At 47.0% G+C, this 14,093-nt stretch overlaps 1 protein-coding gene across 8 annotated transcripts in view; it reads left to right on the top strand.

The window, feature by feature from the left end:
* The window catches only part of FRYL (FRY like transcription coactivator), a 409,884-nt gene that overhangs the window by 323,481 nt on the left and 72,310 nt on the right, over positions 1–14,093 (top strand). For all 8 annotated transcript variants that reach the window (XM_069744494.1, XM_069744495.1, XM_069744489.1 and 5 more), the window contains 5 exons: positions 830–998; positions 1,284–1,368; positions 2,162–2,274; positions 2,526–2,676; positions 3,734–3,837. In XM_069744494.1, coding sequence (XP_069600595.1) covers positions 830–998; positions 1,284–1,368; positions 2,162–2,274; positions 2,526–2,676; positions 3,734–3,837 — 622 coding nt within the window. The remainder of the gene's footprint in view (positions 1–829; positions 999–1,283; positions 1,369–2,161; positions 2,275–2,525; positions 2,677–3,733; positions 3,838–14,093) is intronic.

Raw genomic sequence — 14,093 nt, forward strand, 5'->3', positions numbered from 1 at the left:
ACATATATATGCACCGATGGGGCTATAGACTATAATGGTGCTCACAGGGACAACGTGTGCTCTGACGAGCATCATTTTCGGGCATGTTTGCCTACTGAAGGTGGACACCCAGACATCTGCACATGAGCCTGAAAATGATTCACTCTGTCGGCACCTTTATAGTCTATGGCACCCGTCGGTGCATACATTGAAATCCAGACATAGACAAAAAGCAGTGTGAAGACATCCTTGGGCATGGTGGCCAGTGTGAAAATTGCAAGTTTTTTTTCTTATTGATATTTAAAATGTTTAGCTATTACTTAGTAGATATATGTATAGTATTTGATATTTAAGCACATTAAATGTATATTTAATAAAGGCCGCCCCTTGATGGTGATTGGAGCTCATGTGGGTTTCACACTATTTAAGATGGCTACTTTGGACAATGTGTATACTTGACAAAGGCCAACCAGGCCGAAACGTTGTATTTTTATCATGGCGGAATAAAGAACTTTTTTGGATTAACATCACCTGGTATGGATGCTGCTCTTTCTTCTTTATATGCGTTTTGTCCGATTGGATCCTTGGATTTTGGAGCGTGCATCCCCTGTCTGAGTGCTGATGGTTGACCTCGTTGTACAGTTCCATTAGCCCTAAAGACGTGATTTAATCAGTAGATAATTGTCAGATGATACACTCTTTTATCTGCCCTAATTTGAAGTTCAGTTGACAAATATAGATTGGACATACTGAGTATATTCAGCCCAATCTTATTATAAACACCCAACCCTTGGACTTTGCAGAATGTTGATTTTAACCTTGTGCACTAACAAATTTCCTTGCCATTCAGGTGAAGAAGGTTATTGTGTATCTGGGCAGAGATAAGACCATGCAGCTTCTGGAGGAGCTGGTCAGTGAGCTGCAGCTTACAGACCCCGTGAGTTCTGGAGTAACACACATGGACAGTCCTCCATATTACCGCATCACATCAAGCTATAAAATACCCTCAGTCACCTCAGGTGAGCAGACCCCAATGGACCACCCGCTATAAAGAACCTACAATACGAAGTGATTTAATATTCATTTAGATAAATAATAAATGTTAGACTTCTGGTTACTTGCATAGTAAATATCTTGCACAAATGAACCCCACCATCTATGTATTTCCACAACCTAACAGTCTGTTAGCTGTGGGGTCGGAGCTCCTCTTATACACAGGTCCTGGGCAGGAGATCTGATCCGAACGCAGTTGTTTCTTATGATGCATTCATAGTCTTCAGTTCTTGTAAATTGTGTCCTGGCAGGAACCACGTCCAGCAGCAATACTATGGTGGCCCCCACTGACGGCAGTCACGAGAACAAGCATGCAAGGGATGGCGTAGAGGAGAAGTAAGCATTGCACTCTCATATATCAGTATATATGTGTATGCCGTGTTCACCTCTGATCAGGTTTTCTTGAGATACCACCATGTGAACTGACATTAAAGGTGTTATCCGGGACTTTTTATTTTTTTTGTGATGCAACTAAGAATTTACCATCAGGCAGTTGCTGTCTACCTTTCTGTTCTGTGACATCTCTCCCGGTTCAGGAGGTGAATCTCTGGCTTCATTTGACCTCACCTCAGCAGAGCAGTTCTTTCTCTTCCGCTGTGGTCTCTTGATGGGGTATCACTGCAGACGTCCTGCTGATAGGCAGCGGGGAGCCGGCTATCAATCAGCTGGTGTTTCTTCTACTTCTGGTGACTGACAGAGCTTCTCTTCTGCTGTGCTCTGTCAATGAGGTGTCACTGTTGATGTCATGCTGATAGGCACTGGATAGCCTCAAATCAGCTTGATGTCAGCAGTAACACCCCATCGACAGATCAGGGAAGAAGGAGCTGCTCTGTCGATGTGATGTCACTGGAAGCCGAAGTAAACTACCTGCCATCGCAAGGCGGAGACTCAGCTACAAGGCAAGATGTTTATGCAGTTTGGGAATTACACAAGTCTTGGGAATGGCGATAATATGTGTTCAGAGGAAGAGCAGATCAAGGATCACATATCTGAAAATCTGTAAATGGCTGGTGTTTCCATGGAAGGTGTAGTATATGATGGTGTTAGTTTTTGATTATCATCTCCTTTTTTCTTATTTGTGTGGCTGAAGTCTTACACTGCGTTCTTGCTTCCTTTTTTTTTTTTACAGCTATGCCCATCTTGATATCTACAGTGGTGTGAACAGCAACCTAAACCGCCAGCATCACAGACTGGAGTCGCGATACAGCAGCAGTTCTGGGGGGTCTTATGAGGAGGAGAAAAGTAATTATGCCACTTACTTTCTGGTTAATACATGCCTTTTTTTTACAGTCCTATAGTGTTGATCCCAGATGCAAAAATTTCGATAACAAATATGACTAAATCTACTCAAAATGTTCCAGGAAAAAAAGCTTCTATAGAGCACTTATGGCAAAGAAAATCTACTGCAGTGCCTTTACTTTCTGGAAGCCAGGATTGGATGCGTCCGTCAGATCCATTCATCACTTTAGTTGGGTTCCCCCTTTGTTTTGCAGGTGACTCCATGCCACTGTTCTCCAGCTGGCGCCTAAAAGTGATGGAACACAACCGAGCCGAGCCGCTGCCCTTCCCTCCCACTGGAGGCTGCTGGTCACCCCTTGTGGATTATTTGCCAGAGACGACATCCCCTGGCACATCACTGCACCGGTACTAGTCCCAGCCTTACCAGTCATATGTTCTGTATTCTTATATTAGTTAGTTGTAGACCGTGCCCTGGCACATCACTGCACCCGTACTAGTCCCAGCCTTACCAGTCATATGTTCTGTATTCTTATATTAGTTAGTTGTAGACTGTGCCCTGGCACATCACTGCACCGGTACTAGTCGCAGCCTTACCAGTCATATGTTCTGTATTCTTATATTAGTTGTAGACCGTGCCCTGGCACATCACTGCAGCCGTACTAGTCGCAGCCTTACCAGTCATATGTTCTGTATTCTTATATTAGTTAGTTGTAGACTGTGCCCTGGCACATCACTGCACCGGTACTAGTCGCAGCCTTACCAGTCATATGTTCTGTATTCTTATATTAGTTGTAGACCGTGCCCTGGCACATCACTGCAGCCGTACTAGTCCCAGCCTTACCAGTCATATGTTCTGTATTCTTATATTAGTTAGTTGTAGACTGTGCCCTGGCACATCACTGCACCGGTACTAGTCGCAGCCTTACCAGTCATATGTTCTGTATTCTTATATTAGTTGTAGACCGTGCCCTGGCACATCACTGCATCGGTACTAGTCCCAGCCTTACCAGTCATATGTTCTGTATTCTTATATTAGTTAGTTGTAGACCGTGCCCTGGCACATCACTGCAGCCGTACTAGTCCCAGCCTTACCAGTCATATGTTCTGTAGTCTTACATTAGTCATTTGTAGACCGTGCCCTGGCACATCGCTGCATCGGTACTAGTCCCAGCCTTACCAGTCATATGTTCTGTAGTCTTACTTTAGTCATTTGTAGACCGTGCCCTGGCACTTCGCTGCATCGGTACTAGTCCCAGCCTTACCAGTCATATGTTCTGTATTCTTATATTAGTTAGTTGTAGACCGTGCCCTGGCACATCACTGCATCGGTACTAGTCCCAGCTTTACCAGTCATATGTTCTGTATTCTTACATTAGTTGTAGACTGTACTGTTGTTGGGTCCCAGTCTGAATCTATGGCTGAGGGATTTTGTTTTACTTTAACTACCTAAAATATTTTGCAGGTGCAACATAGCTGTGATCCTCCTGACCGATCTGATCACTGACCATAGTGTGAAGGTGGAGTGGGGCAGCTACCTACATCTCTTACTCCATGCCATCTTTATAGGTAACTGCTTGTTTTTACCAACATGGAATTCCACTCCTTTCACTGGTTGTGCTCGATTAATATTATGTTATTTAAATCAGTGGGCGACAAATATTTCTCCTTCGCCTCATTGGGGGACACAGACCGTGGGTGTATGCTGCTGCCACTAGGAGGCTGACACTAAGTGATACAAAGAAAGTTCGCTCCTCCCCTTAAGTATACACCTCCTGCTGGCTCTCAGACACGGACAGGTCTGCTATTCAGACCCAAAACTCTTTATTATTTTATTTTTATCTTTTACATTTTTTATTTTAGATTTTATTTTTTCCACAGACGAATGGGGCGACGGATCCTTTCAAGGTTCCGAACTCCCCGAACCATCAACAGGCGAGCACGGAGTGTCGCCTCTCCGTACCCTCTCCTGCGACGTGGGATGCCAAACCTGGGCTGATTCTTAGGGGCGACGGGTCCCTTCAAGGGCACCGATCTCCCCGCAACCTGAACGGACGGGCACATGGAGTGTCGCCTCCACGTACCCTCTTCCCCAGCCAGGCCTAATGCCGGACAACTGGCCCTATCCACCCGTGGGCTGAACTCCGTGGATGTACAGAGGCCCCTCTATGGCGTCCGAGCAGCCCCCACTGTTCCACCACTGAAAGCGGATGGCACAAGGAGGCGGACGGTTCCTCTCCACCTCCCTAACAAAGGGATGGTCGATTGAGGCTTACACCTTTATCCCTGCACCGTCCACGCTGCAATACCTGACTTGCAGCAGAACAATAGAGAGCGCTTTCCTCGGCGCTAATACCCAGTCATCCGCGGCGGCTCCATGCCGGGACGCGCACCGATGGTGAGTGGATCCAGTCAGCGATGGGCCTCTGCAGTGGGATATTCACATGCTGACAGGCAGCCTCAGCTGCCCTGTGGCCCACCTCCCCTGAGGTAACGCTCCGGCTGGCTGCAAAAATTTAGCCCCCGGCTTCAGACAATGTGTAGGCCGCAAACGAATGGGGCGACTGATCCTTTAAAGGTTCCGATCTCCCCAAACTATCAACAGGCGAGCACGGAGTGTGTCGCCTCTCCGTACCCTCTCCTGCGATGTGGGATGCCAGGCCTGGGCTGATTCTTAGGGGCGACGGGTCCCTTGAAAGGCACCGACCTCACCCGGAAGCCGCGCCCGCACTATGGTGCGCTAAGGTGGCTCCGCCTGCTTTTCTGGCGCTTCTCGCCTGCCACGGGAACACTCAATTTTCTCGGCCACTACAACTCCCCTCACTTCTACCGCCCGCCAGCTGCATAAATTTAGACCCTGGCTTGGGCCTATTCATGGAAGTCTTGAGGCTCCGCCCACATCTTGTCTGGCTCCGCCCCCGAATTTGCGCTTCTCGCTCTCTGCGAGTTTTTACCACCTCTGCAACTCCCGGTGGCCATCTTGGTCCACCCGGGCGGCTCACACAGGGGCGACGGTTTTTGCATTAAAAGGGCACAACGACTCAGGGCATCAGTACCCGGGTAGGGAAGTACCTGACCAGTATGCCCTGGTCTTAAAGGCACATGACCAGCATGCCCTGGTCTTAAAGGAGCTTCACCAGTATGCCCTGGTCTTAAAGGCATATGACCAGCATGCCCTGGTCCTAAACGCACATGACCAGCATGCCCTGGTCTTAAAGGAGCTTCCCCAGTATGCCCTGGTCTTAAAGGCATATGACCAGCATGCCCTGGTCCTAAACGCACAAGACCAGTATGCCCTGGTCTTAAAGGCACATGACCAGTATGCACTAGTCTTAAAGGCACATGACCAGTATGCCCTGGTTTTTAACATTACCAGTATGCCCTGCTCTTAAAGGCACATGAACAGTATGCCCTCTTCTTAAAGGCGCACGACCAGTATTCCCTAGTCTTAAAGGCGCACGACCGTATTCCCTGGTCTTAAAGGCACATGACCAGTATTCACTGGTCTTAAGGGCACATGATCAATCCGAAGCTGGTCACCCTTAATGAGCTCAGGAGCCCTCCGCCGCTAATCCCAGTTTATCCCAGAGTACCTAGTCCCCTTCAGTGGACTTTGTCACTAACCGCAATCCATGGTTTCTCTGACCAAGAGATTGAACCCCTCCGTGAACCCTCTGTGGCTCGGAGTGTTCGCAGGACCGATATACACATGGTCCCTCTCCTACATGGGAGCCGTCGTGTAGCAGGGGCCGCAAGTATTGTAGAAACGTACAGGCGTCTAGAATCGTACAGGCATCTAGAAAACGGAAGTTTCATTTCGTGATCTCTCCCCAATGATTTGCTGAGAACAAGGCTCTGAATATGGATTGGATATTGCCTTGGATTGCCAGAGCTTCAGAAAAGGATGGACTCGCTTATTTATATCATCAACCAAATTGACGAGCTATTCACTGGACAGAAGCCTCTACATGGGATGCCATACCTGGTCTGATTTTTAAGGGTGACGGGTCCTTTAAAGGGCACCGATCTCCCCACACCATCTACAGACGAGCACATTGGAGTGTCGCCTCCATGTATCCTCTTCTGCATCCAGGCCTAACGCCAGACAACCTGCCCTGTCCAGTCGGGGACCTCAACTCTGGGGATGTACAAAGGCACCCCTTTTTGGCATCTGAGCACCCCTCTTTGCATCACCACTATTTAGCGGATGATGCAAGAAGGCGGACGATTCCTTTCCATTAAGGACCCTCGAGGGTTCCTAATTTTCTACTCTGCACGACGATGGCAAGAGACGTTTTTTTTTCCTGACCTGCTGGATGCAGCCCCGCATTCTCCCACTTGGCAGACTAACCGGGTAGAATTTCTTGTGGTATACTTACCAGTATCCCTGCCCGATTTATCATCAATTAAAATACCACAGACGGTCGGATAGCAAATCTGGTTCGTTCCGTCTTGTGGGTTGCTTGAGCAATAGTCTCCTGGTCAGAGACCTTTAACTACTTCGATTCACACAAGTAACCTTTCCCCAAGACAGTACAGCTGGCCAATCAAATCTTCTGAGCGGGAGACTAACAAGGGATCGTATCTTTTCTACAGACCCAACCAGCAGTGGAAGTATTGTCCAGGACAGTCTAGATCTAAGGGATCTTGGTTCCAAAAAGGGAGAATGAAAAGTAAGACCAATTCTGGACCTCAAACTTTTAACAACCTCTGACAAGGTCCTCCTTTTTCGGATGGAGTTCCTCCGCTCAGCCATTACTTCAACAGAAAAAGGTGGAGTTTCTGGCATCCATCGACATTAGGGATTCTTACCCTCACATTCCTATTTTTCCCCTCTACAGTAATCACTTAGCTTTTCCGTTCGCGAACAGCATTTTCAAGTCACGATCGTGCCCTTAAGCCTGGCTACCGCACCCAGAGTGTTCGCAAGGGTCATGGCGGTTGCCATGTTCTTCTTGCACCCTAGAAGCATGGTCGTCCTGCCCTATTTGGTCGACTTTCTAGCCGCTCTTCCAGGACTACGCTGAGTCCTCTATATCACTTGCGATACCCTCTCACCTGGGCTGGCAGATAAACTTAGACAAGTTTTCCTAATTTCCAGCCCAGCAGATCCTTTTTGAGGATGATCCTGCACAAGAAGAATGGTAATTCTTTCTCTCTCGAGTCAAGGTCGGTGCCCTTCAACAGGGAGCTCGCGCACTTGATCATTTATCCCCTCAGTTCATTCGATTCGCTAGGAGGGTTCTGAGGAAAAATGGTGACGACAATGGAAGCAGTTTCCTTCCCTCTGCTCCTTTTCAGCAAGTCAGTCAGGCTTTCAAACGGTAGTCTCTGAGCTCCTTCCTCATCCAGGGCCTTCTCCTAGTCCAATGGTTATTAGTGAATACCAATGCCAGTCTTCTTCTCCTGATCATTGCTCTGGGGATCCGAACGGTTCGGCTAATCATACAGCAGCTCCACTGCCTTCAGGCGGGTCACCCCATCCGTCTTCAATTGGATTATGCCACAGCTGTGCCATACGTCAATCATCTAGCAGGTACCCACAGTTAAGCGCCATGGCCGAGGTACCTCACACTTTCTGATGGGCCGAGATCTATCATTCGGTGATCTCAACAGTACATATCCCTGGAGTAGAACACTGGGCGGCTGGCATATTCAGCCATCAGGGTTTCTCCTCAAGTGAGTGGGAACTTCATCCGGAAGTCTTCCATCAGATCTGCCTTCACTGGAGCACTCCAGATGTAGGTCAGATGGCGTCCAAACTGAACGCCAATGTACTCGAGTTCATGGTTCGCCCTCGAGATGCAAGAGCATCGCAGTGCATGGAACCAATTTCCATAACCCCTCTTCCACTACTTCCGAGATCTTTTGGAAGCAGGAAGGGCCCCAGTGATCCCCGGAGACCCACACTGACCATTTCAGAATTTCTTGCTTGTAGTACTAGTATTTTTCCGTCTTATTGCAACAAAACTGCAAATATGGACTTCCTCGCAGGGAGTCTTCACCTGTGGTTCTTCCCTACCGCATACCGTTAGGTCTTTGGGACCTTAATCGTCCTGGGGATCTTACAGTAGACTCCTTTTTTGATCCGGACAGACTTTACTATCAGGGGAAAGTCGCTCCCTTTTTTCTCTGCGTTCTTGTCATCCTGATGAGTCTTCAGAGCTTGCCGCTCTGTTCTTTCAGATTTTTTTCCTTATTACCATCAAGGCAAGGTTGCCCTCAGGCCATCCCCTTCCCTTGTTACCAAGGTGGTATCATATTCCCACTGTTACAGGGGCATCGTCCTTCTCTCATCTCTTTCGGTTCCAGTCCACAAAACAGAATGGGTTCTCCATAATCTGGACGAAGTGAGTGCTCCCGAGTAGGTACGTATCGAGGACGGCGTCCTTCCGAAGGTTGGACACTTTATTTTGGCTTCCCGACGGTAAGAAAAAGGCTTCCTAACTATCACAGGAAGGGTTTAGCCGTTTCATCAGACATGCTAGCCTGGTGCATTCGTTTCACCATCCAGGAGCCCTTCCGTGCTAGATGTCAGCCTATCTCCCTGTCTGAGGGCTCTAGGCACCAGACGTCGGCAAGCACGGCTGCAAGCTTGTGGATTCGTCCAGTCCGCATGCATTCTTGATGCACTATAATTACCACACTTCCACAGATGTGAGTCTGGGCAGGTGGACTCTGCAGGCCGTGGTGGCGCACTTGTAAGTAGCGGTTTCACAGGGCCTGATCTATTGTTGTCCCCACCCAGGGACTGCTTTGGGACGTCCCACAGTCTGTGTCCCCCAATGAGGCGAAGGAGAAATAGGGATTTTTGTGTACTCACCGTAAAATCCTTTTCTCCGAGCCATTCATTGGGGACACAGCTCCCACCCCGTTATTAGCTTGTGCTTGTTTTTATAATTTGACATGCTATACTCTCATATATAATCTCACATGCTATATGCTCATATGTTGTTATTGATCTCCTACTGCTTTTGCACCGAACTGGTTAGTTGAGAGCCAGCAGGAGGGTGTATACTGCAGGGAAGGAGCAAACTTTTTTTGTATCACTTAGTGTCAGCCTCCTAGTGGCAGCAGCATACACCAACGGTCTGTGTCCCCCAATGAATGGCTCGGAGAAAAGGATTTTACGGTGAGTACACAAAAATCCCTATGTAACATCGATGTTGATTTTATTATATTTTGCTGACATCGGTGGTTGTCTTTAATTTTGGAATTGTCAGCTGTGAATTTGAAGGGAAGTTTCTCGTGATCATAAATCAGTAAGCTGTTTTCCAATTTACCTCTTATTAAAAATCCTCTGTCGTCAAGAATAGTCACTTTTAATTCTGTAGTGAATTGATCATTGCCTAGGCCACCGATCACCTCTGCAGGCTTATCAGCAGTGGCCAGTCTCCTAGGCAAAAATCATGCACTTGCATTCACTTTGCTATAGAGCGTGCAAGTGCTATTCTGAAGCTAGTTGGATAACTAAATCCTGCCTGCTTCAGTGCCCCTATCCTTCTCTGATGTTGAAGAGGCCACGTTGCCTCTACTTGCAGTTATGGGAGATTGCATCATTCAGGCCAGCACTTCAGCCATGCCGCCGACCTGAACTGTCAGTCATTCTGGAGCGTATAGCCCCCGGCAAGCTGGAGGCAAAGGAGCTGTGCGCTACTGACCCGCTATCATGAGAAGAACCACTTAGGCTTGCAATTAAGCAAAGATAATTCCCACATATTCTAATTACTGGCTTCTCTCATATTTATGGTCTGGAGTGATCCAGTAGTGAAATTTTAGCAATTTTTTGACCGCTCTTTGCGAAATGTTACGGTTTGCTTGCACTGCGCGATGTGCAATGTTAAATGGATGCCGACCAGCGACTTGCTTGCCAGTCAGCAGGTATTAGAAGCCAGTTTACTCAGGTAGACCGCACTTCTGATGCGCACATAGGATGCCATTCTTCTCAGAATCGTGAATCCTGCCTACACAAGACGATGCGTTGGCTTCGCGAGAATGCTGATTTTTTGTTGTGCAGTACAAAATGTCATTTTGCCCAACAAACCAGTTTTACTTATTCATTGGGTAAACTGTTTACAATGCATGATTGTCAGGAAGTGAGCGCTATTAACCCCTTCATGACCCAACCTATTTTGACCTTCATGACCTGGCCGTTTTTTGCAATTCTGACCAGTGTCCCTTTATGAGGTAATAACTCAGGAACGCTTCAACGGATCCTAGCGGTTCTGAGATAGCTTTTTCGTGACATATTGGGCTTCATGTTAGTGGTAAATTTAGGTCGATAATTTTTGTGACACAAAATAGTTAATAAATAACATTACTCACATGTCTACTTTACATCAGCACAATTTTGGAAACAAAATTTTTTTTGCCAGGAAGTTATAAGGGTTAAAATTTGACCAGCGATTTCTCATTTTTACAATGAAATTTACAAAACCATTTTTTTAGGGACCTCCTCACATTTGAATACCCAAAAGTGAAACCATTCTAAAAACTGCACCCCTCAAGGTGCTCAAAACCACATTCAAAAAGTTTATTAACCCTTCAGGTGCTTCACAGCAGCAGAAGCAACATGGAAGGAAAAAATGAACACTTAACTTTTTTAGCCACAAAAATGATCTTTCAGCAACAATTTTTTTTATTTTCCCAAGGATAAAAAGAGAAACTGGACCCCAAAAGTTATTGTACAATTTGTACTAAGTACGCCGATACCCCATATGTGGGGGGGAACCACTGTTTGGGCGCACGACAGGGCTCAGAAGGGAAGGAGCGCCATTTGACTTTTTCAATGAAAAATTGGCTTTAATCTTTAGCGGACACCAAGTCGCGTTTGGAGAGACCCTGTGTGCCTAAACATTGGAGCTCCCACACAAGTGACCCCATTTTGGAAACTAGACCTCCCAAGGAGCTTATCTAGATGCATAGTGAGCAATTTGAACCACCAGGTGCTTCACAAATTGATCCGTAAAAATGAAAAAGTACTTTTTTTTTCACAAAAAAAATCTTTTAGCCTCAATTTTTTCATTTTCACATGGGCAACAGGATAAAATGGATCCTAAAATGTGTTGGGCTATTTCTCCTGAGTACTCCGATACCTCACATGTGGGGGTAAACCACTGTATGGGCACATGGCAAGGCTCGGAAGGGAAGGAGGGCCATTTGACTTTTGAATGAAAAATTAGCTCCAATCGTTAGCGGACACCATGTCGCGTTTGGAGAACCCATGTGTACCTAAAGATTGGAGCTCCCTTAAGGTACCGTCACACTAAACGATATCGCTAGCGATCCGTGACGTTGCAGCGTCCTGGCTAGCGATATCGTTCAGTTTGACACACAGCAGCGATCAGAATCCTGCTGTGATGTCGTTGGTCGCTGCAGAAAGTCCAGCACTTTATTTCGTCGCTGGACTTCCTGCTGACATCGCTGAATCGGCGTGTGTGACGCCGATTCAGCGATGTCTTCGCTGGTAACCAGGGTAAACATCGGGTTACTAAGCGCAGGGCCACGCTTAGTAACCCGATGTTTACCCTGGTTACCAGCGTAAAAGTTTAAAAAAAAAAAAAAAACACTACATACTTACCTTCCGCTGTCTGTCCCTCGGCGCTCTGCTCCTCTGCCCTGTGTAAGCACAGCGGCCGGAAAGCAGAGCGGTGACGTCACCGCTCTGCTTTCCGGCCGCTGTGCTCACAGTCAGTGCAGGAAAGCACAGCGCCGGGGACAGACAGCAGAAGGTAAGTATGTAGTGTTTTTTTTTTTTACTTTTACGCTGGTAACCAGGGTAAACATCGGGTTACTAAGCGTGGCCCTGCGCTTAGTAACCCGATGTTTACCCTGGTTACCGGGGACCTCGGGATCGTTTGTCGCTGGATAGCTGTCTGTGTGACAGCTCTCCAGCGACCAAACAGCGACGCTGCAGCGATCCGGATCGTTGTCGGTATTGCTGCAGCGTCGCTTAGTGTGACGGTACCTTTACAAGTGCCCCATTTTGGAAACTAGACCCCCCAGGAAACTAATCTAGATGTGCGGTGACCACTTTAAACCCCCAAGTGCTTCACAGAAGTTTATAATGCAGAGCTGTGAAAATAAAAAAAAATCATTTTTCTTTCCTCAAAAATTATTTTTTAGCCCGCAATTTTTATTTTCAAGAGTAACAGGAGAAATTGGACCCCAAAAGTTGTCGTCCAGTTTGTTCTGAGTATGCTGATACCCCATATGTGGGGGGGAACCACTGTTTGGGCACACATCGGGGCTCGGAAGGGAAGTGGTGACGTTTTGGAATGCAGACTTTGATGGAATGGTCTGCGGGCATCATGTTACGTTTGCAGAGCCCCTGATGTGCCTAAACAGTAGAAACCCCCCCACAAGTGACCCCATTTTGGAAACTAGACACCCCCCCCCCCCCCCCCAAGGATCTTATCTACATGTGTGGTGAGCACTTTGAACCCCCAAGTGCTTCACAGAAGTTTATAACGCAGAGCCGTGAAAATAAAAAAATCATTTTTCTTTCCTCAAAAATTGTTTTAGTAAGCAATTTTTTATTTTCACAAGGGTAACAGGAGAAGTGGACCCCAATATTTGTTGCCCAGCTTGTACTGAGTACACTGATACCCCATATGTGGGGGTAAACTACTGCTTGAGCACACGTCGGGGCTCGGAAGGGAAGTAGTGATGTTTTGAAATGCAGACTTTGATGGAATGGTCTGCGGGCGTCACGTTGCGTTTGCAGAGACCCTGATGTGCCTAAACAGTAGAAACCCCCCACAAGTGACCCCGTTTTGGAAACTAGACCTCCCAGGGAAATTATCTAGATGTGTGGTGAGCACTTTGAACCCCCAAGTGCTTCACAGAAGTTTATATGCAGAGCCGTGAAAATAAAAAATCATTTTTCTTTCCTCAAAAATTATGCTTTAGCAAGCAATTTTTTATTTTCGCAAGGGTAACAGGAGAAATTGGACCCCAATAGTTGCTGCTAATTTTGTCCTGAGTATGCTGGTACCCCATATGTGGGGGTAAACCACTGTTTGGGTGCACGTCAGGGCTCGGAAGGGAGGGAGCACCATTTGACTTTTTGAACGCAAGATTGTCTGGAATCAGTGGTGGCGCCATGTTGCGTTGGCAGACCCCTGATGTGCCTAAACAGTGGAAACCCCTCAATTCTAACTCCAACACTATCCCCAACACACCCCTAACCCTAATCCCAACTCTAGCCATAACCCTAATCACAACCTTGACCCCAACACACCCCTAACCTCGACACACCCCTAATCCCAACCCTAACCCCAACACACCCCTAACCATAACCCTAACCACAAGCCTAATCTTAACCCTATTTCCAACCCTAGGCTTAATTCCAACCCTAACTCTAATTCCAACCCCAAGGCTATGAGCCCACGTTACGGATTTGTGTGAGATTTTTCCGCACCATTTTTAAAAAATCCACAAGTAAAAGGCACTACGTTTTACCTGTGCATTTACCGCGGTTTTCCAGTGTTTTTTGTGTGGATTTCACCTGCGGATTCCTATTGAGGAACAGGTGTAAAACGCTGTGGAATCCGCACAAAGAATTGACATGATGCGGAAAATACAATGCAGCGTTTCCGTGTGGTATTTTCCACACCATGCGCACAGCGGATTTGGTTTTCCATAGGTTTACATGGTACTGTAAACCTGATGGAAAACTGCTACGAATCCGCAGCGGCCAATCTGCCGCGGACCCGCAGCCAAATCCGCACCGTGTGCACATAGCCTAATTCTAACCCTAGTTCTAACCCTAACCCTAGTGGAAAAATAAAAGTAAATATATTTTCTTTATTTTATTATTGTTC

This window comes from Ranitomeya imitator, chromosome 1 (genome assembly GCF_032444005.1).
Source record: "Ranitomeya imitator isolate aRanImi1 chromosome 1, aRanImi1.pri, whole genome shotgun sequence".
NCBI lineage: Eukaryota > Metazoa > Chordata > Amphibia > Anura > Dendrobatidae > Ranitomeya > Ranitomeya imitator.